The following is a 24,947-nucleotide window of genomic DNA, read 5'->3' as shown; positions in this document are numbered from 1 at the left end:
GCCCGCTGCCCCCTGCCCCCCCCCCTGTCTTCTGGCTTGAGTGCTTTCTCACAGGCATCACACTTGTGTGGTCAGAGCTGATGGCAAATAAATATCCAGACTCTAGAGGTTTGAAGTCAGAGGTTTGAAAGGCTAAGCCAGGCATGGTGGCAAATGTCTGGAATGGTAGCTAGACTTGCAAGGGGAAGGAAGGAGGATTAGGAATTCAAGGTCATCGTTGGCCACATAGTGAATTCCATATAGAGCCAGAATCTATCTCCAAAATCCAAAACCAATCCCTTCCCCCAGAAATGAACTTTAGGTGAATCAGGATGGAAATGTGTCAGAACAAGAGAGTCTTGACAGGGAGGGTTTTAAGTGGCGACAACAGAGGTAGAAAAGTGGGATTTGAAGGGGTTTCTAGCCCCCAAAGTCAGACACATTCAGAGCCCAAATTGGGCTCAGAATCTCCTCTACCAGAAAGTCCACACTGTTTCATAGACCTTGACCACCTTTGCCACCTGCTTTTTATCTTGGAAATGAGAACATGAAGAAAACACTAGACTCTCATGCACAAATAAAATGAAGAAAATGGCTGGAGAGCTGTCTCAGTGGAGCTCAAGTCTTTAACACACCAGTTAAAGATCTAAACCACAGTGGTTACAATTATTTACTAATTAGTTCTAATCATTATTTCTAATACTTTAATTTCTCAGGGTAACTGGAAATAATATGGTTGTAGGCTAGGGAGATGGCTCAGTCAGTAAAACGCTTGCCACACTGAGTTCTTATAACCCATGTCACAGCTGGACATGGCAGTGTTGGTCTGAACCCCAGTATTCGTGTGGGAGGCAGAGGCAGGAAAATCCCCAGAAGCTGGCAGCCCCCAACCTAGCAGATGAAGCACCAAATAGTAATAGACCCTATTTCAAACTAGGTGGAAGCTGATAGCAGATGCCTGAAGTTGTCCTGAGTCCTCCGCATGGGTGTCCAAACACGCACACACACACAAACACACACACACACACACACACACACACACACACACACACACACACACACACACACGCACACACGCACACACACACACACGCACACACGCACACACGCACACACGCACACACGCACTCGCACACACGCATGGCCATAGTGGTTTAAATAAGAAATGTCTCTTATGGCTCCAGTATTTGAACACTTGGTTTCTAGTTGTTGTGTAGTTTGGGGAAGTCTGGGGATGGATGTGAGACGATATAGCCTTACCCTACTTCTAATTTGCTCTGTCTGCTTTGTGCTTGTTTTTTTTTTTTAAGATTTTATTTATTTATTATGTATACAACATTCTGCTTCCATGTATATCTGCACACCAGAAGAGGACACCAGATCTCATTACAGATGGTTGTGAGCCACCATGTGGTTGCTGGGAATTGAACTCAGGACCTCTGGAAGAGCAGCCAGTGCTCTTAACCTCTGAGCCATCTCTCCAGGCCTGCTTTGTGCTTGTCTAAAGATGTGCACTCTGGGCTTCTTGCTCCACCGCCTGCCCCGTGCTATTGTGCCTCCCTGCACTGATGGACTCTTACCCCTCCTATCTTAAGTTGCCTCTGGTCATCATGTTTTAATCACAGTGACAGAAAAGTAACTAATACACACAGAGAGCTATGTGGTGATAAGTTATTTATGATTCATTAAAGCTTGCCTAAGGATTCAGAAAGCAAAGTCAGCCACAAGCCATAGGAGCCAGACACACACACACACACACACACACACACACACACACACACACACCTTTAATCCCAGCAGCCAGAAGCTAGGAGGTGATGGTACACACCTTTAATCCAGGACTCGGGATGAAAAGTTAGACGGATCTCTATGAGTCCAAGGCCACACAAGATTGATCCAGTCCTAAAGAGAAGCTGGAGAGATGGCTCAGAGATTAAGAGCACTGACTGCTTTTCCAGAGGTCCTGAGTTCAATTCCCTGCAACCACATGGTGGCTCACAACCACCTTGAATGAGATCTGATGAGATCTGGTGCCCATCTGGTGCCCTCTTCTGGCCTGCAGGGCACATGCAGACAGAAGACTGTATACTTAATAAAGAGAGAGAGAGAGAGAGAGAGAGAGAGAGAGAGAGAGAGAGAGAGAGAGATCTCAGCACCTGGGATCACACACCTTCAATCCAGGCATTAGGGAGGTATATAAGACAGGAGCAAGGTCTCAGTATTGGGCATTCATTCTCCAGCCATGTTGAAGATAGGAAGACATTCAGTCTCAGAATTCTCCAGCCACACTGAGGAGAGACAGCAGAATCAGCCCATTGAGCCTGAGGTAAGAGCTCGTGGTGGGCTACTTTGCTTTTCTGTGCTTCAGCTTGAAGTTTGAACCCAGCATCAGGCTCTGGGTCCCTTTTATTTATCGTGTTACAGAGACAACAAATACAGAACGCCCATGAGATGGCAGAGCTAATTGACCCTTGCCGAGCCTGACAACCTCAGTTCAAGCCCAGTGACTAACATGGCAGGAAGAGAGAAGTGACTCCTGGGAGTTCTCCTCTGACTTCTGCGTATGCACTGTGACACATGCATGCCCCCCCCCCACATACGCAAAAATAACAGTGATATTAATAACAATTAATTAATTAAAATGCAAAAAATTTTAAGGTTGCCTTGTGTTATGTATGGGTTGCCCTGCTCGGCACCCCTTGGGGGAGGGGGTGAGAAGACGCAGCACCAATGACTCAGGCCCTGGGAATCAGTAGATAGCAGAGCATGCTGCAGACTCGTTTACTAAGGAAGTCAGACCTGCCTTTATACCCTCTCCCAAGGTCCTATTGGCTCAGGCTGCTGATTCTGTATGCTGTCCTTTCCTCTTCGGTATCTCTGGGTCAGCTGTGTCTCTGTCAGCAGTCTCTGGGAGTAGAGGCAGGCTTGGCTCAGGGAGGAAGTTCCTGCCGCATGTGCTCATGCAAGCTGGCCTGGGCACCTGGGCAGGGCTACTGCAGCTTGGGTAGGCTGACCACAGTTTCTCCTACAGCCTTGTCTTGTCTTGTCTTGTCTTGTCTTGTCTTGTCTTGCAATGATAGGAATGGAATCCAGAGTCTTTTTTTGTTTTGTCTCATTTTTGCTTTGGTTTGGTGTTTTGAGACAGGGTTTCTCCGTGTAGCCCTGGCTATGCTGGAACCAGATTGGTCTTGAACTCACAGAGATCTGCCCACCTCTGCCTCCTGAGTGCTAGGATTAAAAGTATGCACCACCACTGCCCAACTGAAATCCAGAATTTTATATGAAGTAAGCAACTGAATGCTACTGAGCCACCTCCCAGCCCTTGGATTTTGTTTTCTTGTTTTTATTTTTGTCTTTTTTATATATATAAGTTCTTACTGTATTTCCTGGACTGATCTCAAACCCATGCTCCCCCTGTCCCTACCCCACAAATGCTGAGATTATAGGAGTTTGCCACCATGGCCAGCAAAGTTGCACAAAAAAAAAAAAATTGAGATGTCTTCCCCTGAATAGACAACTAGCCCAGTGTTCGAGAGAGGTACCTCTGGAGAAAGAAGACAAGGGAAGCCTCCAAGGTCAAAGCTGCAGCTTCCTTTGATTGCCCTAACTCACATTTAGAGACCAACCAGTGTCTTTTCCTTCCTTGTGGCAACTGGGGGGCTACTGACTGGGGGTTGTAGGGTGCAAAGATGTAGCCCCTATGTGTGTGGATGCCATTGGCAAAGCATCGACACGTATCTTATCAGCCTGTCAAGGAGAATGGGTCCCGGCAAAAAGCCATTAAGGTCCAGAGGGCAAGAGGATCATATACTAAGCCAGCCTTGGGGAAACTCGGCAGATCCTGCTGGCAGCCCATATAGAGCGAGCAGGGTCCATAGCATCTGAGAGGCAGAGTGCACCCGCTTGCCTACCTGGATGAGGATGGAGAAGAAGGGGACAGAGACGCCTCAGTCCACGCCACACGTGAAAGGGGTAAGTGCCAATTTTGAAAACTGCCTCTATCTCATGAACCTGGAGACCTTTGTATGCAGATAAAGGTCCTGGAGTCGATCTATCAACGAGGGCTTGGAGGGGAGTGCCTACCAGGATGGTCACAGGGGGACTGCCACACCCGACCCCCTCCCCTTGCTCAGAATAAGCATACTCCATTGAAGCTTGTGGGGAGGGATGGATGGCGTGGCTTCACAGCCCTCATCTACCCTGTCCCTCCACCCCTAAGGGCAAAGGCAGGAAAAATGTGTGCCTGGAAACAGGAAAGGAGGCCTCAGAGCTCTGACAGCACCTGCACGGGTCACCTTCCCTTTCAGGATCATAGTCAGCTCCCAAACAGATCTAAGGAAGAAGAGGAGGCCTAGCCTCCCTCACCCCACCCACCCCCGGTGCTAGATGCTCCAGGAACCAACCCTACAAGAGTGAGTCTCTGACCTTGGAAATCTCTCACACAGAGCCTCAAGCCCACACTGATCCTGACTACCCTAAGTGCATCCTTTGGCTCAGCCTTCCAGTATGGCTACAACATCTCTGTGATCAACACACCTCACAAGGTGGGCACAAGGCGGGTCCCATGGGTAGAAGTCAGATGCTGTTTTGCTTCTGAAAGTCTCCGTCTTCTCCTAGACTCCCCGAGATGCTCACCTCTCAGGACCAGAGGCAGCCAGAGGCAGGTGTTTTGTTTCCCAGCAATGTCATCTTTTCTCGACACTTTAGTGCTAGGGCGTCTGGAGTCTGTGCTTAGGCACCTTGGGCTTTGGCCCCACTTTGCTCACCTGGGAGGGCCATGTGTAGATGACAGAGACTCTGTTAGCCGCATTTAGGGACTGCGTTTGGGGCAAGGAGAAGCAATGGAGATAAATTTTGGCTGGGATGATTTCAAGAGGAGACAGGTATGAAGCAGAAACCTGGGCAGGGCAAACACAGTTGTGAAATAATTTTGCTAATTAGGAGAGAGAGCCCGAGAAGGAAGTTTAATAGGGGGATAATGAGGGGCCTAGTCTGGGTTTCACACAGCAGGAGCCATGTGTATACCGATGGGAGATTTGAGGTACAGAGGGAGAGACCAACAAAGCAGGACTCGCAAGGACAGGTGCGGAAAGGATGGCCCTGAAGGAGCAAAGGGGACAAGTGTCTTGGGTGGCGTGGTCTATTCACTTAAGGATGTAAATTCAGCAGTATTTAAAAAAAAAAATCGGTGTCACAGAAGACAGGTACAGCAATGCACATCGGTCATCCCAGATGCTGAGGAAGTGAAAAAGGGGGATTGAGAGTTCGAGCCCAGGCTGGGTCAGTGAGATTGATAGATTGGCGGATAAAATAAATAAATGTCATTGACTTACAGCTATTGTTTATAGGGGGGAAAGCAAGTAGTTACCCATGGTACATATACATATTTGAATATGTATTACGTGAATTGCATGTATATGCATTACACATACAGATATTAATTACTTGCTATCATCAATGCAGCAGCTTTGATCTTATGAAGGTTTTAGTGGTATTAGATTTTACAGTGCTGAGGAGCACACCCGGAGCTCCATGCACACCAGAAAAGTGTTGTACCACAGAGAGCCATTCCCAGACAGCTTATTTTCTTAAGAACTATTTTATGTCTCTAGGTATGGTGGCACACACCTTTAATCACAGCACTGGGGAGGCAGAGGCAGGAGGATAGCTTGTGAGTTCAAGGCCAGCCTACATAGAGAGCTCTGGTACAGCCAGAACTGCATAGAGAGACCTTATCTCAAAAAGAAGAAGAAGAAGAAGAAGAAGAAGAAGAAGAAGAAGAAGAAGAAGAAGAAGAAGAAGAAGAAGAGGAAGAAGAAGAGGAAGAAGAAGAAGCCTACATGTATAATTGCATTTATTTATTTATTTATTTAATTTATTTATACCTATTCAGTCTGTCTTGAGTGTGTCTGAGTATGTGTGGGGCATGTACTTGCCACAGTGAGCATATGAGGTCAGAAGACAGCAGGAGTCCTCGCTGGGCTTCTCCTCAAGGGTCTGACTCAAGCCATCAGCTTTGGCTTGAGTGACCACTGGGCCATCTCGCCACTCCCATCCCTAGGTTTATTGAGGTATTATATACATCAAGCTGGCCCTAAGCCCTCCTCCTGCCTTAGCCTCTCCAGTGTTGTGACCAGAGGCTACTGCTGGTGGCCCTGTCAGAGGAGCAACAGTTGGCAAGTGAAGTTTGAGGTGTCGGCGCACAAGGAGGTGAATTCTTGATGGATGAATCTTGGATAGGCAAGGCCCCAAGACCACAGACTCCAGAATGCCTTTTGCTTCTGCTGTGGCTTTACTCGTTTGCCGCTGCTATCTTTCTCTGGTGTCTGGCACGGTGTGAATGGGTGTGGGGAAATCCCCAGTGCCTGTAATATAGTGTGTTTATCTCATAGAAACATCCCACTCTACTGGGCATTTTTACCTGTGGATTATTGTCAAGATGATTTCTTCCTAAGTTGTACTGTCTAACTGATAATAATAATGTTAGTTTCAATAGAGTTTTGCTAGGGCTTAGGAGTTTCACTTAGGGAGCTGCACAGATTACAGTTCAGGTTAATGATTAAGGAAAACAGTCGAGTCCCAGGAGCCAGGACGGCTTGAATTCTTTAAATCTTGATGTCTAAAGATGCAGTCATGGGTTTCAGTGTGCATCACAGCTGAGATGAAGCCTTAAAATTGACTCCAGGTTAGATCAAGATGTGATGATAGCTTTGAGATGAAAAACCCTAGAAAACAATCTGAAGGTCATAAGGACATGTAGCTAAGGGATAGATTCATTAGGTTAGGGATCAAAAGCCAAAGCAGCCCAGTTATTGCCAGCTGACGTACTCTCCTTGCTAGGATTGATTAGTGACCATTAATGATGATTAACTGACTGATGATTGCTCTCTCTGTCTAGAAGTTTAGGTTTGTGATTCCTTTAAGATTCCCTTTCAAGATAAGTAATCAAGTGACTGATATGTCCTTTGTAACCACACTGTGCAGCCGGCCAGCAAAAGAACTGGCTGAGAAAAATACGCTGCTTGCTCATACTCTGTTAATCTGTAACAAGTTGCTCAGGTATGAACGTGCGTATGTGGGTTCTTGGGACAACTTGTTTCTCACCTATAATACGTAAAATCTTTAATCATATGAGGTATATGGAAAACATTTTTTTAACTTGTATTCATTGTAATCATTCGCTTGAAAATGGAATGTGAACACATTGCAATTTCTATATTTGCTGGGGTATAAAAGCTGTAAGGGAAAGAATAAAGGGTTTGAAGAAAAACATCAAGAGAGACAGAAGGGACATTTCTGGGTAGAAATAAGAATAGAGAATGGTGAATACAGAATAAAGAATACAGAAGGAGACCATCAAAAGAGTGTGTAAGTGTCTGTCCCCTCATTCCTTCAGATAAAAAAGTCATGATTCCTTTTGAGCCCTGCACTGCTGGAGTCTGGCCCCCAGGGCCTGGAAGGATAGGCAAGTAGTCCACCACTGAGCCACACCCCCAGTTTGGGATCCTTCTTTTAAATCTCTGTGTGTGCCCCAACATTGCTAGAAGAGCCTCTGAGCCGGGTGACTGTGAGCCACCTGACATGGGTGCTGGGAACCAAACTCCAGTGCTCTTACCTGCTGCCATCTCTCCAGTCTCCCCTCGGCACCCCACTTTTTCAGGCAGAATCGTAGTAATTGAGAGTAGCCTCAAACTCTATATGTAGCAGAGCTGACCTTGAAGTTCTGACCCTCCTGCCTCTACCTACCCCCACCCCCCAAGTGCTGAGATTACAGGCATGCACCACCATAGCTGATCTTATTCGGGGTTGGGGGTGGAACCCAGGGCTTCCTGCACACTGGGCAAGTGCTCTGCCATCTGAACTGCATGCCCAGCCCTGGGCAATCTCTTCTAAGGATGACACAGGTAAAGTGTCATCACAATTATAATTAGTGTGCTGGCTAGCTTAATGTCAACTGTATGCAAGCTAGAGTCATTTTGGAAGAGGGAACCCAACTTGAGAAGATGCTCCCCCTAGATTGGCCTGCGGGCAAGCGTTTTCTTGATTGATGGCTGATGTGAGAGACTTCAGCTCACTGTGGGTGGGGCCATCCCTGGACAGGTTGTCCAGGGTTGTATAAGAAAGCAGGCTGAGGCTGGGCGTTGGTGGTGCACGCCTTTAATCCCAGCACTCGGGAGGCAGAGGCAGGCGGATCTCTGTGAGTTCGAGGCCAGCCTGGTCTCCAGAGCGAGTGCCAGGATAGGCTCCAAAGCTACACAGAGAAACCCTGTCTCGAAAAAAAAAAAAAAAAAAAAAGAAAGAAAAAGAAAAGAAAAGAAAGGAAGGAAGGAAGGAAGGAAGGAAGGAGGGAAGGAAGGAAGGCTGAGAAGCCCATGGGGAAGCAAGCCAGTAAGCAGTGCTCCTCCATGGCCTCTGCATCAGCTCCTGCCTTCAGTTCCTGCCCTAACTTCCCTCAGTGACAGGGTGTGAGCTGAAAGCTGCAAGAGGAAATGAACCTTTTCTCTCCAGGCCGCTTCAGGTGTTTGGTCACAGCAATGGAAGCCTGATTTGTATAATAGTGAGGAGATTAAGACTATGGAGTTTGACAGGCTGCTCAAAGTCACCCAGCTATTGTGACTCTTGCCTACATTGCCTCTGGCAGGATAAGCCTATAAAAGTGAGTTTTTAACTGTTTTTTGTTGAATCTGGCTTCCCATCTCTTCCCCTTTGCACAGAGTGTTATTTTGCTCTCAGGTGCCAGCAGGGCACCACGAGGTTCAATGTGTCCTTCGGGTACTGGCACAAACAGTCCACTATTAGACAACAGGAAGCAGCTGAGAACTTACATCGCCATTTCTGTAAGTTGCACAGTATCCTGAGCAATGGATGGGGCCCTGTCTTTCAGGTCTTCAAGTCGTTTTACAATGACACGTACTTTGAGCGGCATGGAAAATTCATGGACGAGAATTCCCTGCTGCTCCTGTGGTCTTGCACCGTCTCCATGTTCCCTCTCGGAGGCTTGTTGGGGTCCTTGATTGTTGGCCTGATGGTTAATAAGTGGGGCAGGTAAATAGTGGACGTCATTCCCAGACTTGAAATTCATCCCAGCCAGCCACAGGCTCTCCTGACCACTGAGCTCCCGCTGAGTAGTTGAGATCAGATCTGAAAGCAAGCCACATATATCAGGGCACAAACCAGCCAGACCCTTAGGGATCTCTTTCCTGGGCAGCTACATACAAGAAACATCCTTCCACCACCCGTCCCAGAGGTGCTGCAGGTCAAGGCTCTGAGGTCAAGGCTCTGATGGTGCTTAGCTTGGTGCCTCATAAGCACTCAAGGCATGTGTTCAGAAATGCCACCGAAGGAGATTCATTCTGGGGTCAGATGGCTTCTGGTTCTGACAGCTCTCTTCACATGGGCTCATCAGGTGTCCTGAAGTTGGGAACAGAGCTGGGTGAGTCACCACACGTGCCTTGGTCTCATATCTTCGTTGGAGGTGAAGCCCAGGCCTCTGCACTTTGACTCCTCACAGACCCACACTACAGAGGCATGACTGAAGATAAGGTGGGCCCTGCAGGTCAAGGTCCCAGGAAGGTCTCGGGGTGAGGCCCAGCTGCATTCTGCTTGGCCAGGCCATCCTCACAGGAACTTGTCACACCAAAGCAGGCTGTGTGAGCATGGGGAGTGGAGAACCCATAATGAAAAGTAACTCTAAAAACACAGCAGTTTCCTTTTCATGCATTAAAGAAAATGTTATCAATTGGAAATTGTCTGTTTATGAAAACTGGACCCAGAAGCCTCTCCTTGTAATATGTGGTGGACGGTGAACTTTCCTCTCTTGTACAGTTGAGTGAAGAAAGAATTCAATAGATCTGATCATGCTGCAGGTCAGGCTTGCAAGCATCGAGCAGACTATTCTAGAAACCCAAGGATTCCTTTTCAGTTAGGAAACTTGGGTTGAAGAGGAAGCTTAAAGATTTTTTTTTTTTTTTGAGATAGTGCCTCACTTTGTAGACCAGGCTGGCCTGTCACTCACAAAGATCCACCTGCCTCTGCCTCCCAGGTGCTAGGATTAAAGACGGGTGCCACCATACCCAGCCTCTTAAAGACAGTCTCCCCAGACTCATACTGCAAATGAGGAGCCAGGAGAAGAAGTGGAGTCAGCCTGCCTAGTAGAGTCCCATCGTCCTGAGCCTCCCTGAGGCCAGCAGGCTTCCTGGGGGTCAGGAAGGGTAAGAGGGTATCAAGAATATAGGACTGCTATGTGCTATTTATCCTCATGGGTCTTCAGGGGCAAGCTTCAGGGCTGTGGCAGCCCCAGGAAGAGAAAAGTGCGCAGGGGACATTTTCATAAAGACCCATCAGCCCTGCTTCACCTACAACAGTCAGGTGCTGAGCCCTCAAACTACTGGCAGCTCCAGGTCTGAAGATGGGGAACAATTAGCGGCCCCTGGAGTGGGTGTGGCAGAGCACAGCTAGAATCTAGCCCTCTGGAGGTGGGGACTGCAGCTCCGGCTACAAAGCAAATGTAAGGACAGCCTGGGATACACTAGGCCCTATTTTATAAAGCAAAACAACAACAAAAAGCCTAAAACAAGCAAGCAACAAAAGGTGGCTCCAGGGCCTGGAGGCTACTTTACAGGCCTCCCCTCCCTCCCATCACAGACTATTGGGTTTCATTTAGAGGTCATCTAGTCCTGTAATGCCCAGTCCGTGGGACCCCAAAAGGACCACCACCAAGGAGACTCACTGAAAGCAAAGGCAAAGGTTTCTTTGTTTAATCAATCTGGGGCAGAGATCTCACTTGCTGGTGAGTGAGTGAGGTGCCTGTTTACAGCTAAGGGATATATATATATATATATATATATATATATATATATATCCATAAGGCTGAAAGCCTGGAGATTACAAAGTTTCCGTGACTACACAAGGTAAAGTGATAACTATAGGCTAAAGCAAGATACAATTGAACAGGAAAGGGCAGGGGGCATTTGGTCACAGTTTGTTAATTATCCCCTGGGCCCGCTGGTTTTTACAACTGTTAATTGGTGGTATCTAGTCTTCTTTGGGACAAAGGAATGTTGACACAGGTGGGCTTTAGGCTTCGAGTCACTTACTCAGTCAGGGGGTCGTTCTCTTCTTTTGTGCTGTCTTAGGTAGCTTAAGATCAGAAATTCCCTTTTTCCCTGTACGGGCTTTATTAATTTTTCCTATTAAAGTCATGAGAATCTCTCTGGTCAACATCCCTGGCAGGGTCAGGTCTGGTTTAGAGATCACCAGTGGGGCATGACTAACCTAGTCACCCGAAGCTCAAACCCCCCAGAGAAGCTGCAGTGTTGGGGACGCACTGCCCCCTCCACCACTCCTGTCAGCCAGCCCTCTCTTTCCTGGAACTTTGACACACACTTTCCCATTCTTGGTCAGCTTGGGCTTTCTTTTGTATGCATGGAGAGAGTGTTATATACCACAAGAGCACAAGTCCCATCATGAGAACTGCCCCTCCCACAACTGACCAAGTCATCCGAAGCCCCCCCCCCCCAGGGGAAGGGATTGCTGCACATTCGAGACCCTGGGGGACACTCCAGTACCCTGTCCCACCCACCACTTCTCACCACTTCTCACCCACAGTGTAGCTCCTTTTGTAGGGAACAGCCTGGAGCACTGGGTTTGGTGTGGGAAAACCTGTTCTGGGCACCCCTGTCCTCTGGGCCCCGCTGTCTTGCAGAAAAGGAACACTGCTGATCAACAATGTCTTCGCTGTGACACCTGCCATCCTGATGGGGGTCAGCAAGGTGGCCCGGGCCTTTGAGCTGATCATCTTCTCTCGAGTGCTGGTGGGAATCTGTGCAGGTACCGAGAGAGGCCACTGAAGAGCTGGGTCTTTGGTGGTGTGCGCTGTCGAGGGATCAGCTCTGAGACACAGGTGCCCAGCACCGGGGCCCAAGGCTAGACACAGGGTCTAGCTGTCTGCCCTTTTCCTCCCTGGGTGTCATCATTTTCCAGTCCTAGGCCCTAGCAGGCCCCGGGCTTTCTAGCCCCTCCCTCCTCTCTTTCTGTAGTGAAGTCTTTCACCACACCTAGAATCCCAGCACTCAGGACAGAGGCAAGTGGGTTGCTGTAGATTCAAGTCTAACTTGGTCTGTATAGCGAGCTCCAGACTAGCCAGGGCTGCACCATTTAATGAAAAAAAGACATAGAAGGAGGCCATGACTGTTCCTAGACAGGGTGAAGGAGAAGGTTTATTACAGATAACAGGGAGGGCAAAACCAGAGGCACCTGGAAGGGTCCGGATGGAACATGACCCTGAGCCAAACCACATGAGAGGAGGCAGGAGGGGAGGGGAAGAGAGCCAGAGAGCCAGGAGCCAAGAGGCCAGGAGGGTAAAAGGCAAAAGCACCAGTGTAACTGAAATGGCTGGTTATATAGGGAAGAGCCACTGGGAGAATGGCAGCCCAGCTTGGTCCCTGGGCTGGAGAAGTTTAGGGGAGGAGGCATGGCACACTAGCTAGGGGGACTCCGTAACAGGCAGGGACTGAGGGATTCTGGGAGAATCTGGCAACCAGGGTCTGCTTTGTATGTTGAATAGGAACCTCAGCCATTTCTCTAGGGTTTGAGACCTAGCAATCATGAGATCTTGTCTGGGAAGGAAGGAAGGAAGGAAGGAAGGAAGGAAGGAAGGAAGGAAGGAAGGGGGATGGAGGGGGGAGTGAGGGAGAGGGAAGGAAGGAGGAAGGAGGGAAAGCAGGGGAAAAAAGGAAGAGGGGTGGGGGAGGAGACATTTTACTGTGAAGAACACTTAACAGTCCAGTTTCGCAGCTATCTGCAAGGAGGGCAAACAGTTTAAACAGACTGAACGGCTTCAAGGGCAAAGAGTACAGAATACGGTGTCTCTGTCTCAGGCAGCTATTAGGATTCTTAATCCTATCATGGTTCCTCTTGTTTTTAAAACACAAGAGAGCTAGGACTCTGTGATAGAGTGCTACACACACACACACACACACACACACACACACACACACACACACACACACCCCTAGGTTCAATACCCAGAACCACACCCACAGAAAATAAGAAAAGAAAGGGCTGAGGAGAGCTCAGGAGCAGAGTAGCCGCCAAGCATGCATTGGTACCACAAGCAAGACAACACAAAGACTATGCAAGTGATGGGCACTTAAGAAATAACTTTGATTGTAGATCAATCAAAATAAGACTTGAATATGGAAGTCCACATAGTTACCACACAGCATAGACTCCTCTGCTCAAGAGTAGTCTGACCCGGAAGCCAGGAAGGTAACAGTATCCTTTTTGAAAGACACAGTAATGAAAACAAAACAGCTACTCTGCAGATAAAAAGGGGAAAGTTTACCCCAAATTTCCAAGGCTTTGTCTTGGGAAAGCGGAGAAAAGCAATGGGGGTGGTGGTGGTGGTTTTGGTGGGGAGGGGTGATGGGGGTGGTTTGGGTGGTGGTTTTGGTGGGGAGGGGTGATGGGGTGGTTTGGGGTGGTTTTGGTGGGGAGGGGTGATGGGGGTGGTTTGGGTGGTGGTTTTGGTGGGGAGGGGTGATGGGGTGGTTTGGGGGTGGTTTTGGTGGAGAGGGGTGATGGGGTGGTTTGGGGGGTGGTTTTGGTGGTGGTGGTGATGGGAGGTTGGCGGTGTGTAGTCATGGTGGTGAATCAAGGTGGAAGTGAGACATTTCTAGGGTTTAAGGGGGAAGTACCTGACCTGGGGGGAAGGGAGCCTGTGAACTGGGGTGGAGGGCTTTGAAGTCTTGTGAGTACCATTGATGGAGCCTAGGGGCTAGCATAGAGCTAGCTTGATATGCTAATAGTCACCACAGGCATAGGTTAATGGAGGAGCCATAGGTCCCTGTTGCCAGAGACCAGACTGTCGGAATGACCCCTCTTAGCATGTAGGGACTATTTTCTCAAGCTCCCAAGGGAATGCCTGCCTTTGTCTAAATGCCAGACTTTGGGAAAGGAATTTCTTGGCAGACCATTTTCACACTCTAGCAAGGCTGAAAAGGTTGGAGAGGCTGTGGTTGCAGTTCAAACTAAACAATCAACATCACCGCCTCTTCCGGCCCCAGTGGAATCCAGGATAAAGAGAAGGTGGAGTCAACCTTAGACACTGGGTTCTGAGAGCCGGGTGCCTGCTTTTGATGAGTCTGGTTTCCATTTTGTCTGAATTAGGCGTCTCCTACAGCGCCCTTCCCATGTACCTGGGAGAACTGGCTCCCAAGAACCTGAGGGGTGCATTAGCGACAATGACGGAGGTATTTGTCATCACTGGAGTCCTCCTGGCACAGATCTTCAGTCTGCAGGCCATCCTGGGCAATGCCACAGGTAACCAGCAACATGAGTGGGTGGGGTGGGGAGAGGGAAAGGTGAGGCCGATGGTGCAGCTGAGCCCAAACTTAACCAATCGTCCAAACAGGAAGGTGTTTTGGTGACCTTTAGGTCAGCCTGTGGATATAGAGATAAGCCGGGCTAGGCTGGCCAGCCAATGAGCTCCCTGGATCTGCTTGCCAATGCCCCTCCCCCACCCCACCCCCAACCTCCCGTCAGAGTGCCGGCTGGGGTCAAGGGCATAGACGGACACCGTCTTTAGGTAGGTGCTGGGGAGTCAGCAGAGGTCTTCATACAAGTGAACTTACCCACCAAACCCTCTCCTCTCTTTTAACATGGATGCCCTTCGTGGGCAGCCACATCTTGCCAAGGACTAGGTGCCCACCACTCTCGCTTATCACCTGGCTGGGGAAGGCGGGAGGCGAAGCAGGAGGGGAACCCCTGTGCCCTGCGGCAGAGTCAAGTCTCAAGCCGTCGTGCTTGTCCTGCCCAGGTTGGCCGATCCTCTTGGCTCTCACGGGGGTCCCTGCACTGATTCAGCTCCTCTCGCTGCCCTTCTTCCCCGAGAGCCCCCGTTACACTCTGATTGAGAAAGGGGACGAAGAGACGGCAAGGCAAGGTACTGGGACACAGGCTACTCCCCCACCCACAGCCCCCAACGAACAAAAACAGCACGGAATGGGCAGGTGCCGTCTGGTGACATCGGGGTCTGAGAGCAGGGGGCTTGTGCTGAGTGGACAGTGTGATCCGGGTGAGGCCTGGGTTCTGGAGAAGGTCTGGCTGCCATACCATGGGAGCAGAGGGTGAGTCTGGCATGCCGCCTCTCTGCCCTGCAGCTCTAAGGAGGCTTCGAGGCTGCAACTACGATGTGGAGGCCGAGATGGAAGAAATGCGCGAGGAGGAGCGCAAGGAGCAAGCAGAGGGTCACCTGTCGGTGCTCAACCTCTTCACCTTCAGGCCCCTGCGCTGGCAACTCATCTCCATCATCGTGCTCATGGCCGGCCAGCAGCTGTCCGGGATCAACGCGGTGCGCGGTGCCACCTCTCCCCAGATCTCTGGTCCCCTTGGGTCTTTTTTAATGAATTTACAGAAAGGTCAGGGGTAATATTTTACATTTTGGTTCCTGTGAAGCTCAGTCTGGCCTTCAGGAGGGATGAGCTGCAAAGCTGGTGCTGGGTGGAGAGGTTTGGGGAGCATAGGGCATGGTATGACTCTGGGTGTTTCCTTCTCAAGAAACAGGACCTAGGTCTGCAAGATGGTTCAGTATTAAGGCGCTTGCCGCCAAGTCTGTTAACCTGATTTTGATCCCAGACACCCACGTCGTGGAATGACCTCTGACCTCCACTCGAGTGCTATAGAACACACACACACACACACACACACAGACACACACACATACACACACATACACACACACACACACACATATATATATATATATACACACATACACACACATACACACACATACACACACACACTACACACACACACACACATACACACACACATACACACACATACACACACACACACATATATATATATACACACATACACACACATACACACATACACACACACACACACACACACACACACACACACACACACACGGTAGGGATAAGTAAATTCAATGAAGGTGGAGAAACTCGGCCAAGCCAATACCAGAACACAATGACCTATAAGCAACAAGACTCCAAGGCTGGCTCTTGTCTACTGCCAAGAGCTAATATTAGGCAGGGGACAGAACCAAGCATTATGAGCTGGATCAAGAGAAATAGGATGGACATGATAACTTGACTATCATCTGCTGGGGGACAGTGCCATGGGCTCCTCCAAGATCACGTAGAGGTTTCTCGTGGATGAATTTCAGCCACAGCAACTGTCCACATATGCTTTGACTCCGTCCGTATAAGCACACCGCCACGGTAGATGGGAGACAATCCTTGCAAGCATCTGGGAAACAGCAGACCAGGAGCGATTCCAGAGCATGCTTGCCTCCTACAACCACAAGGTTCGTGCCTGCTCCATGGTATTTGATGTCTAGAGGCAAATCACCTATAAGAATTTGGATACTTGGTATGCTGAACTTCAGGAGTTCAGGCCGGAGATCCCATACCGCCTGGTGGCAAATAAAATTGATGCAGCACTATAAAAGATTCAAAGAAACTTCAGTTTTGCCAAGAAGTTCTCCTTGACTCGGAACTTTGCCTCAGCTGCCGACAATACTAATGTTATGAAGCTTGAGTGAGATTACACAGGAGTTTAAGAATTTCAAGTTGGAGCAGAAATAAAAGAACACACCAGACCAAGAGCAGAGAGGTGTGATCAAGAGCACCTTTTGTTTGCTCATTTGTTTGTTTTTGTTTTTCAAGAGAGGGTTTTTCTCTGTGACAGCCCTGGCTGTCCTGGAAGTCACTATGTAGACCTGGCTAGCCTCAAACTTACAAAGACTCACCTTCCTCTGCCTCCAGAGTGCTGGGATTAAAGGCTATGCTACCACTGCCTGTCTTGTTTTTGTTTTTGTTTTTTGTTTTTTCGAGACAGGGTTTCTCTGTGGCTTTGGAGGCTGTCCTGGAGCTAGCTCTTGTAGACCAGGCTGGTCTCAAACTTACAGAGATCCGCCTGCCTCTGCCTCCCGAGTGCTGGGATTAAAGGCGTGTGCCACCAACGCCCAGCTGCCTGTCTCAGTCTTAATCAGAGGATATCCACATATGGCTAAGTTGGGGGATCGGGGAGCCATTTGGAATACCCTATGTCTAGAGAACCTCTCCAGGCTACACCTGATCAACTTCCTGCAACCCCACTGTTCTGTGGCCCACGATGAGGTCACCACAAACACAGGACAGGCCTGATACTCACTGACAGGATGAGGACCCATGTCCTTCATATCTCCCCAGGCCACCAGCAGCCGGGAAGTGCAGACTCAGTGCACAGGCTCCGTCTTCTTAATAGACATTTGACGTTTGTCGTCATCCCGAACTGACAACCTCAGGGACTCTGCCTTGAACTCCTGCTGACAGAACAACTGCCAACCCCTAACTTCTTTGTATCCTGCCCTTTTCCCTCTGAGTCACCCAACCAACTTTTTTCAACAATATTTTTGAGAGACAACTGTTGATTCTGGGGTTTTGTTTGTTTGTTTGTTTGTTTTGTGTTAACTATTTGAGAGTTTCTGTTTGTTTTGTGTTAACTATTGAAGGGGTTCTTCCAGGTCAGGGTGAGAACACAGGAACGGGACTCTACTGCAGTCAAGAGAAAATAGGACAAGCCTAGCTAGATCTGGTCACACACACACATGACTATTCCCCACCATGTGAACAACAGTTTCTTTTAAAGCCTCCATCTGAGGGCAGAAAGCCTTCCTCCACCTCTCTAGAGAGAGTTAAACCTGCATCTGCTCTGCATGGCAGAAAAGGGCAGAGGAAGAGCTGCCCTGCTTCCTGCGCCAGTCTGCTTTTCTGATGGTCTAGAGCATCATTTGCATTGTGCTGTTGTGTACAGTATTTCCTTTTGTACAATAAAGAGTAAACTTCATAAACAAAAACAAAAGATGGGCAAATAGATGTAGAGAGCTCATCAGTGAAAGGAAGGGAGACAGACAGACTGACAGACAGACAGATAGACAGATGTAGATAGCTCATCGGTTAAGACCACTGATTGCTTCTGCCCAGGATCCGGGTCCCATTTCCAGCATCCACGTGGTAACTCACAACCATCTGTAACTCTAGTTCCAGAGGATCCAACGCCCTCTTCTGGACACCATGGGCACCACATACACAGTGCACAGACATCCATGCAGGCTAAACACTCATGAACATGAGACAACATAACTATATCTTTAAAAAGAAATAGAGGAGAGGGAGAGAGAGAAGGAGAGAATCCTGCTGGAAAGAGAGAAAGCAAAGCCAGGCCTTATTTACAGAAACTGGTGGCTGCACTAAGAAAGTTCAGCCACGAGGATGGTCCTGGAGAGCTGGGACAGGATGCCCGGGGCAAAGAGGCAGCTCGACCCTCTCTGCCTCTCCCTATCATTCACATTTTTCTTGCTATGTGCCTTTTTTCTTTGCTTCTTAGTCCCCAGAGGAAAAATCTCCTGCCTGTAGTTATTTACAGAGACTGCAGAGAAGTGCCTTGCCTCTGGTCCCAATCGCAGGGTCCAGGGAAGGCCATAGACTGGTTCATCCTGGGTCAGGAGGCCCTGGCAGGCTCATTTGCTGTGGGAATATGATGTCGTGTTCTGTGGAGGCTGTTTTCACTCCATCTGTGGATTGGCACATAGCTAGAGAATCTCAAATGTCCATTCTGGAGCCGTTGGAGAAAGGACAGGTTACCCTGCTGGTGTCTAGGAAAAGTAACAAGGAGAGGGAACACCTGGTCTTCAAGAGTTGAATTGTTTAGCAAGTGATCTTGGGAGCCACCCAGTGGGGACCACCCTGGGACTGGGCCAGAGTTGACACCAAACAAGGGAGAGCCTGAGTTTGCAGGGTGCAAAGTCACACAGAGAAAGATGCTCCCATTTTATAGGCACAGACGCCAAGACTCAGAGACAGCAAAGCCTAAACTCAGCAGTCAGATCGACCAGGTGCCTAACTTCACTACTACCTTCTGTCTCCATTCCAAACCAAGCTCCCCAACCCAGGCTCCCAAAGTAAGAGCAGGAACCCAGTGCCATGTCTCTGCCTCTGCTCACAGCTCTGTCTGTGTTTTAGGTCAACTACTATGCAGATATCATCTATACCTCAGCTGGTGTGGACCCCACCCAGTCCCAGTACGTGACAGTGGGCTCTGGTGTGATCAATTTGGTGATGACTGTCGTCTCGGTGAGTTATTGGGGAGCAGCCTCTCTCTTGTTGCAGGGTCCCAATCAACGCCCCCAACCTGGAATACAGATGCCCATAAGCCAGTTAGCATGCAGGTGACCCTGGTCCTGGAGGCACTATTTGGAATGTAGCTCAGTTGGCAGACGGCTTGCCTAACATGCACAAGTTCCTGGGTTCAATCCCCAGCACTGGTGTCAGACTACACATGATGCCTCGTACTTATAACCTCAATACTTGGGAAGTGAAGGCAGAAGGATCAGAAGATCAAAGCCATCTTTGATGATATAGTGAGTCCAATACCAGCCTGGGCAACAGACAAATGCTCCAAAGCCAGCTATGATGGCAATGCTTGGCCATCAGCTTGACCACATCTAGAATTAACTAAAACCCAAGCAGCCGGGCACACATGTGAGAGATTTTTTTTCTTAATTAAATCATTTGAAGTAGAAAAACACACTCTTAACCCAGATCTTTTGAGTCATGAAGATCTGCCTCTAATCTGGGCCACACCTCTGCTGCCAGCCTGTATAAAGGACACGCAAGAAGGAAGCCATGCTCTTCACCTGGTTGCTCTCTCACTCTTCCTGGCAAGTCCATCCCTTGACTGGCATTAGAGCCGACTTCTTCAGGACTCCGGCATATACTGAAGACCAGTTGAGACATCCAGCCTTGTAGACTGAACAACTACGGGATTCTTGGACCTTCTGTTGGTAGATAGCTGTTGTAGGACTAGCTGGACCACAGTTTGTAAGCCATTCTAATAAATGCCCACACACATATATAAGTTCTGTTCCTCTAGAAAACCCCGACTAATATAAACCAGGAGTAGGTGTTGCTGTGACAGACCTGATTATGTTGCTTTGGGGAGGATTGCAAAGGGACTTGGGGACTTTGGGCTAGGAAGGCCGTTGAGTGTTCCAAGCTTGGTGAGCTTTGTGGAAGCTTGGAAGATAAGAGTGTTGAGATCAGGACTGAATCAGAGGTTAAGAGCACTGGTTGCTCTTCCAGAGGTCTTGAGTTCAATTCTCAGCAACCACATGGTGGCTCACAACCATCTGTAATGGGATCTGGTGGTGCCCTCTGCTGGTGTGCATGGACACATGCAGACAGAACACTACATAATAAATAAATCTTTTTTTTTTTTTTTAAATGCTGAAAGCAGTGCAGATGATGGAGACATGGCTTGTGAATTTCCAGAGGGCAGCTTGTGTCACCAATTTACTCTCTCAGGGCTGGTTGCTATTTTGAGTTGAGTATCTGTGGTTCTTTTGGTCAGCTGGGGCTGAGGAAAGACCAGCATCCATGAGGTGAAACCTTCTGGGAAGTGTTTCCTCAGAGTCAGCACACACAGGCTGTATTCCAGAGGCAGCCAAGGTTGCACCTTGTGCTGGGAGCTGAAGTTGGTGATGTGTAAGCATCACCCAGGCGGTACTGGCCCTGAAGGTAGGAAAGGACCATGGAGAACAGCGGAGGTTCGCACTGTGAGAGACCAGGAGAGGTCAGTGGTACAAGTGCAATCTCAGCAGCAGCTGAAGGCCCAGGAGTCATGCAGAGAAGCTGATGTTGGCACCATGAGGAGAGCCCAGGAGGGTATATTGGTGAAGGCATGGCACAGCCGGAGACCCCAGTGTTTGGGAGGTTCCAGTATTGTGGGATGACCATCCAGGGCAGTGCAGCTGTGGAGTGGAGCCTGCCCAAGCTCAGAAGACAAACTATGTGTCCACAGAGGACTGAGACAGAGAAGTGACCCAATCCCTTTGGAGGAACCAGAAGCTCATGAGTGAATCTCAGATATTAGACATTGAGTTTTTTATAATGTTGGAGCCCAGGTGTGCTTTGTTCCAATTGTGACTGCAAACTCGTTCTTCCTTTTTGCAGTAAAAAAGTAGTTAAATTTTTTTGTCACATCCCACAGTTGACTTTAAACTTCTTTTTTTAAAAAGGCATTTTGGAGTTTTGCAGGTTTTAAAAGAGACCAGATATTTGTCTGTGATTTATTTATTTATTTATTTATTTAGTTAGTTAGTTAGTTAGTTAGTTAGTTAGTTAGTTATTGAAACAAGGTTTCCCTGTATAGTCCAGGCCGTCCTACAACTCGCTCTGTAGACCAGGCTGACCTTGAACTCACAGAGATCAGCCAGTCTCTGCCTCCTGAGTGCTGGGATTAAAGGTGTGTGCCACCATGCCCAGCTGAGACTGGATATTTTTAAGGAGACTTGTAAAGTGTTTGAGTTTGTAAAACTGGGGCTTTTCAGGCTTGTGAAATGTTTTATACTGTGATGTCTTTATTACTGTGCCATGCTGGGGATGAACAAGAAAGGAAAGGTTGTGGCTGAACAGTTATGTGGTTGTGTGTCGAGTTGTCAAGGAGTCAGTTGTCCTGGCTAGTTTTCTGTCAACTTGACAGAGACTAGAGTCACCAGAGAGAAGGGAGCCTCAGTTGAGAAAATGCCTCCAGAGGACTGGGCTGTAGGCAATCGTATAGGGCAGGCTTGACTAGAAGGATGCTAATTAGAAGGCCTGCCTGCAGGCCCATTGTGGAAACTGAAATTAGCTGGTGTAACTTCAAGGTCCTGGCTGAGCTGGCTGGCTGGGGAGGATGGAGAGAAACCAAAATGTTTCTAGAGATGCATAATTATATCACAAAAAGAATGTGTTGGTGTCTTAGTTAGATTACTGTAGCTGTGATGAGACACCGTGAACAAAAGCATCTGGGGAGGAAAAGACTTTATCTCCCTCACAGTTCTACAAAACAGTTCATCAAAAGTATCAGGACAGGAACTCAAACAGGGCAGGAACCTGAGGGCAGCCACTGGTGTAGAGGCCATGGAAGGAGTGCCGCTCGCTGGCTTGCTCATCATGGCTTGCTCTGCCCACTTTCTTAGAACCCTCAGCCCCATTAGCCCAGGGATGGCACTGCTCATAATGAACTGGACCCTCCCATACCAGTCACTAATTAAGAAAATGCTCTACAGGCTTGCCTACAGCCCTATCTTATGGAGGTATTTTCTCAATTGAGATTTCCTCCCTCCCTGTTACTCTAGCTCGTGTCAAGTTGACACAAAACTCTCCAACACAACAAAGGTGATCACTGCCACCCAGAAAAGGCCAGACTGGAGCACTGTGGCAATCTCGGCAATCTTGGTGACCCACAGAGGAAGTAGGAGAGTGATGCCAACATCAGCTCCCATGCTGCTCTCAGACTCCAGGGACAGACAGAGCTGTTTTGCTGTCTGGGATTTCTCCAGGCGGGGGTGGGGGGTGGGAGGGCTGGTGATAGTAGCTGGCTAGAGATTTTTAGGACGATGGCTGCATCTTACCCAGAAGGCTAGAGGGGAGAGACAAAGGACCCAGCTGCTCACACACTGGTAGTGAGGTCCCTCCGCCCTTGCTCCCCTTGAAGATGAGAGATGCACTCTCAGACAATGGTTATTTGTCAGCCACCTTCTGGCACTAGTTACCTACAAGAGGAGCAGCCCCTCCAAGTGGAGAGGCCCCAAGATGCCAGAACATTACATGCAGAGAGCAAAAACCATGGTCTTGCACAGGGCAGCTCACAAACCATGTAGCTCTAGTTCCAGGAAATCCAACTCCCTCTTTGAGGGTACTGCATGTACATAGTGTCCGTTAGAAGTCAAGCAGGCACACATATCCACCTGAAAATTTTATTGTGGTTATTATAGGGAGTAGATATCCAGGGGTCTGTAAATGACAATGACCATAGTGTGGAATCCCGAGGTGTAACTTACACCAAATAGATCATCTGATGTAGCAGGGGTGAGTAAGGGCCAAGCAGGAGAGGGTGGAGGTTCGGGGTCAATCCTCCGTACTAAGTCTCCTTGTACCCACTCCCCTGCAGGCAGTCGCCGTGGAGCGTCTGGGGCGGCGGATTCTCCTGCTGTCTGGCTATGGCATCTGTGGCTCTGCCTGTGTGGTGCTGACTGTGGCACTCCTCCTTCAGGTCTGTCCCAGCAAGCTGCCCTGCGGGCAGGGGGTGCCCTAGGGGTTCCAGGTCCCAACTGTGTGGAGGGATCTCAGTCCTTTCCAGCTGCTTCCTTTTGTGGATAACTGTTTCAGAAAACTCATTTTCAATGCGAAGTCCATGAGTGATTTTTGATGAAAGGACCGTTCTGTCTCCATCCTTACCCTTGTGGCCTCTGTGGCCTCAGAGTTCCTGCAGCAAGAGGGTGGAGCCCACAGGGGGACTCAGCTTCGCCTAAGGCTCTTGGCTTGAGGCCCACAGCACTGCTTCTCCTACAGAGCACGGTCCCTGAGCTGTCTTACCTCGGCATCATCTGTGTCTTTGCCTACATCGTGGGACATTCCATAGGGCCCAGTGAGTTCTTATGTGCCTCGATGAGGGACATTTCACAGGGTCTAGTGAGTTCTTGCACACCTTCTCTGCCTGTGCCAGTCTCTGGAGCCTGACACACATGTGGCACTTGGTAGATGCTTGTGGGATGGGTGGCTGCCCTTCGTCCAGTTTGCTTCTACCGCTACCCTTCAAACAGCTCAGCCTCTGACCTACACAGCCCCAGTGTTCTTTTCTCTGTTTTTTGTTTGTTTTGTTTTAGTTTGGTTGGTTGGTTGGTTACTTGGTTTGGTTTGGTTTGATTTCATTTTTCAAGATAGCATTACTCTATATAACCCTGGCTGTCCTGGAACTCACTCTGTAGAGCAAGCTGAACTCAAACTCACAGAGATCCCCCTGCCTGTCTCTGCCTCCTGAGTGCACCACCACCATCTGGCCTGTTTTTGTTTGTTTGTTTGTTTGTTTTAAATTCGACTCATACTGTATATCCTTGGCTGGCTTTGAACTCACAGCCTCAACACCCAAGTGTGGCACCACCACTGCCCAGCCAAATTTTTTTTTTTACATGTTATCTAATGTTTGTATGTCTATATGCTTGCCTATACTACAGTGTGTATGTGGAGGTCAGAGGACAGCTTGTGGGAAGTGGTTTTCTCCTTCACTCTGTGAGTCTCAGGGTCAACTCAGGTCATCGGGTTTAACAGCAACCGAACCATCTTACTGGCCCCTAAAAAAAAAAAAACCTTTTGTTTTTTTTTTTTTCATGGCGGTAGCAGTGAGGGGAAAACATAGCTATAGACATTTGCTACAAGACATAATGAGACAGCTGAGAAAGACGTGGAGAGCTGGCACGGCCACACCCATACTCATTACAGGGGACAGCAACGTGCAAGCCAGGAGCTCGAAGGGCACAGCAACTCCCTGACAAGCAAGAATTTCAAAATCGGGCCAGCATAGAGTAAGGACTGGAGAGAGTTTACACTGTGGGGACCCTGAGATGCTTTCCATCTGCTGGGTTGCTACAAACCATAACTGGTGTCCAGTTGAAAAAGCAGTGCTGGCTGCCACTCCTGGCTCTCCAAGCCTTTGCTGTAGTTGGGGGTAAAGATGGAGTTTCTTTTTACTTCCCAGTCCTGGCAGGGATGGTCCACACGGGGAGGTAAGACGCTTGAAGGGTCTGAAGTTTGAACTGAGGTCCTAGCAGCCTTCAGGGCCCTCTGAACCGTCCTTCCTCCCAGGTCCTGTCCCCTCAGTGGTGAGGACAGAGATGGTCCTGCAGTCCTCTCGGACAGCTGCGTTCACAGTAGATGGGGCTGTGCACTGGCTCTTCAACTTTATCGTGGGCCTGGCATTCCCATCCATGCAGGTGAGTGGCCCTTCGTGCTGTCCTTGGCCACCCTGCCTTATCTCAAGGCCATGAGTAGTTCCTCTTTTCTGAAGACTCTCCCCCAGGCTAGGGATGTAGCTGGGTTTCCACCTAGCGTGCACAAAGGCTTCCCCACAGC

General features: G+C 48.9%; 1 protein-coding gene and 1 pseudogene across 1 annotated transcript in view; both read left to right on the top strand.

Annotated features, from left to right (window-relative positions):
• The first annotated feature begins 3,900 nt into the window (after nucleotides 1-3,900).
• LOC113830683 (solute carrier family 2, facilitated glucose transporter member 7) overlaps nucleotides 3,901-24,947 on the top strand; it is a 22,166-nt gene continuing 1,119 nt past the window's right edge. The window contains exons 1-11 of the mRNA XM_035440744.1: nucleotides 3,901-3,951; nucleotides 4,425-4,523; nucleotides 8,864-9,024; nucleotides 11,684-11,808; nucleotides 14,149-14,301; nucleotides 14,798-14,923; nucleotides 15,141-15,331; nucleotides 19,020-19,130; nucleotides 22,990-23,091; nucleotides 23,391-23,466; nucleotides 24,681-24,808. Coding sequence (XP_035296635.1) covers nucleotides 3,901-3,951; nucleotides 4,425-4,523; nucleotides 8,864-9,024; nucleotides 11,684-11,808; nucleotides 14,149-14,301; nucleotides 14,798-14,923; nucleotides 15,141-15,331; nucleotides 19,020-19,130; nucleotides 22,990-23,091; nucleotides 23,391-23,466; nucleotides 24,681-24,808 — 1,323 coding nt within the window. The remainder of the gene's footprint in view (nucleotides 3,952-4,424; nucleotides 4,524-8,863; nucleotides 9,025-11,683; nucleotides 11,809-14,148; nucleotides 14,302-14,797; nucleotides 14,924-15,140; nucleotides 15,332-19,019; nucleotides 19,131-22,989; nucleotides 23,092-23,390; nucleotides 23,467-24,680; nucleotides 24,809-24,947) is intronic.
• Nucleotides 15,458-17,293, top strand: LOC113831637 (annotated as a pseudogene).

Source organism: Cricetulus griseus, chromosome 2 (genome assembly GCF_003668045.3).
Source record: "Cricetulus griseus strain 17A/GY chromosome 2, alternate assembly CriGri-PICRH-1.0, whole genome shotgun sequence".
Lineage (NCBI taxonomy): Eukaryota > Metazoa > Chordata > Mammalia > Rodentia > Cricetidae > Cricetulus > Cricetulus griseus.
The sequence above is the reverse complement of the archived record's forward strand: the minus strand, read 5'-3'. Positions and strand labels throughout refer to the sequence as shown.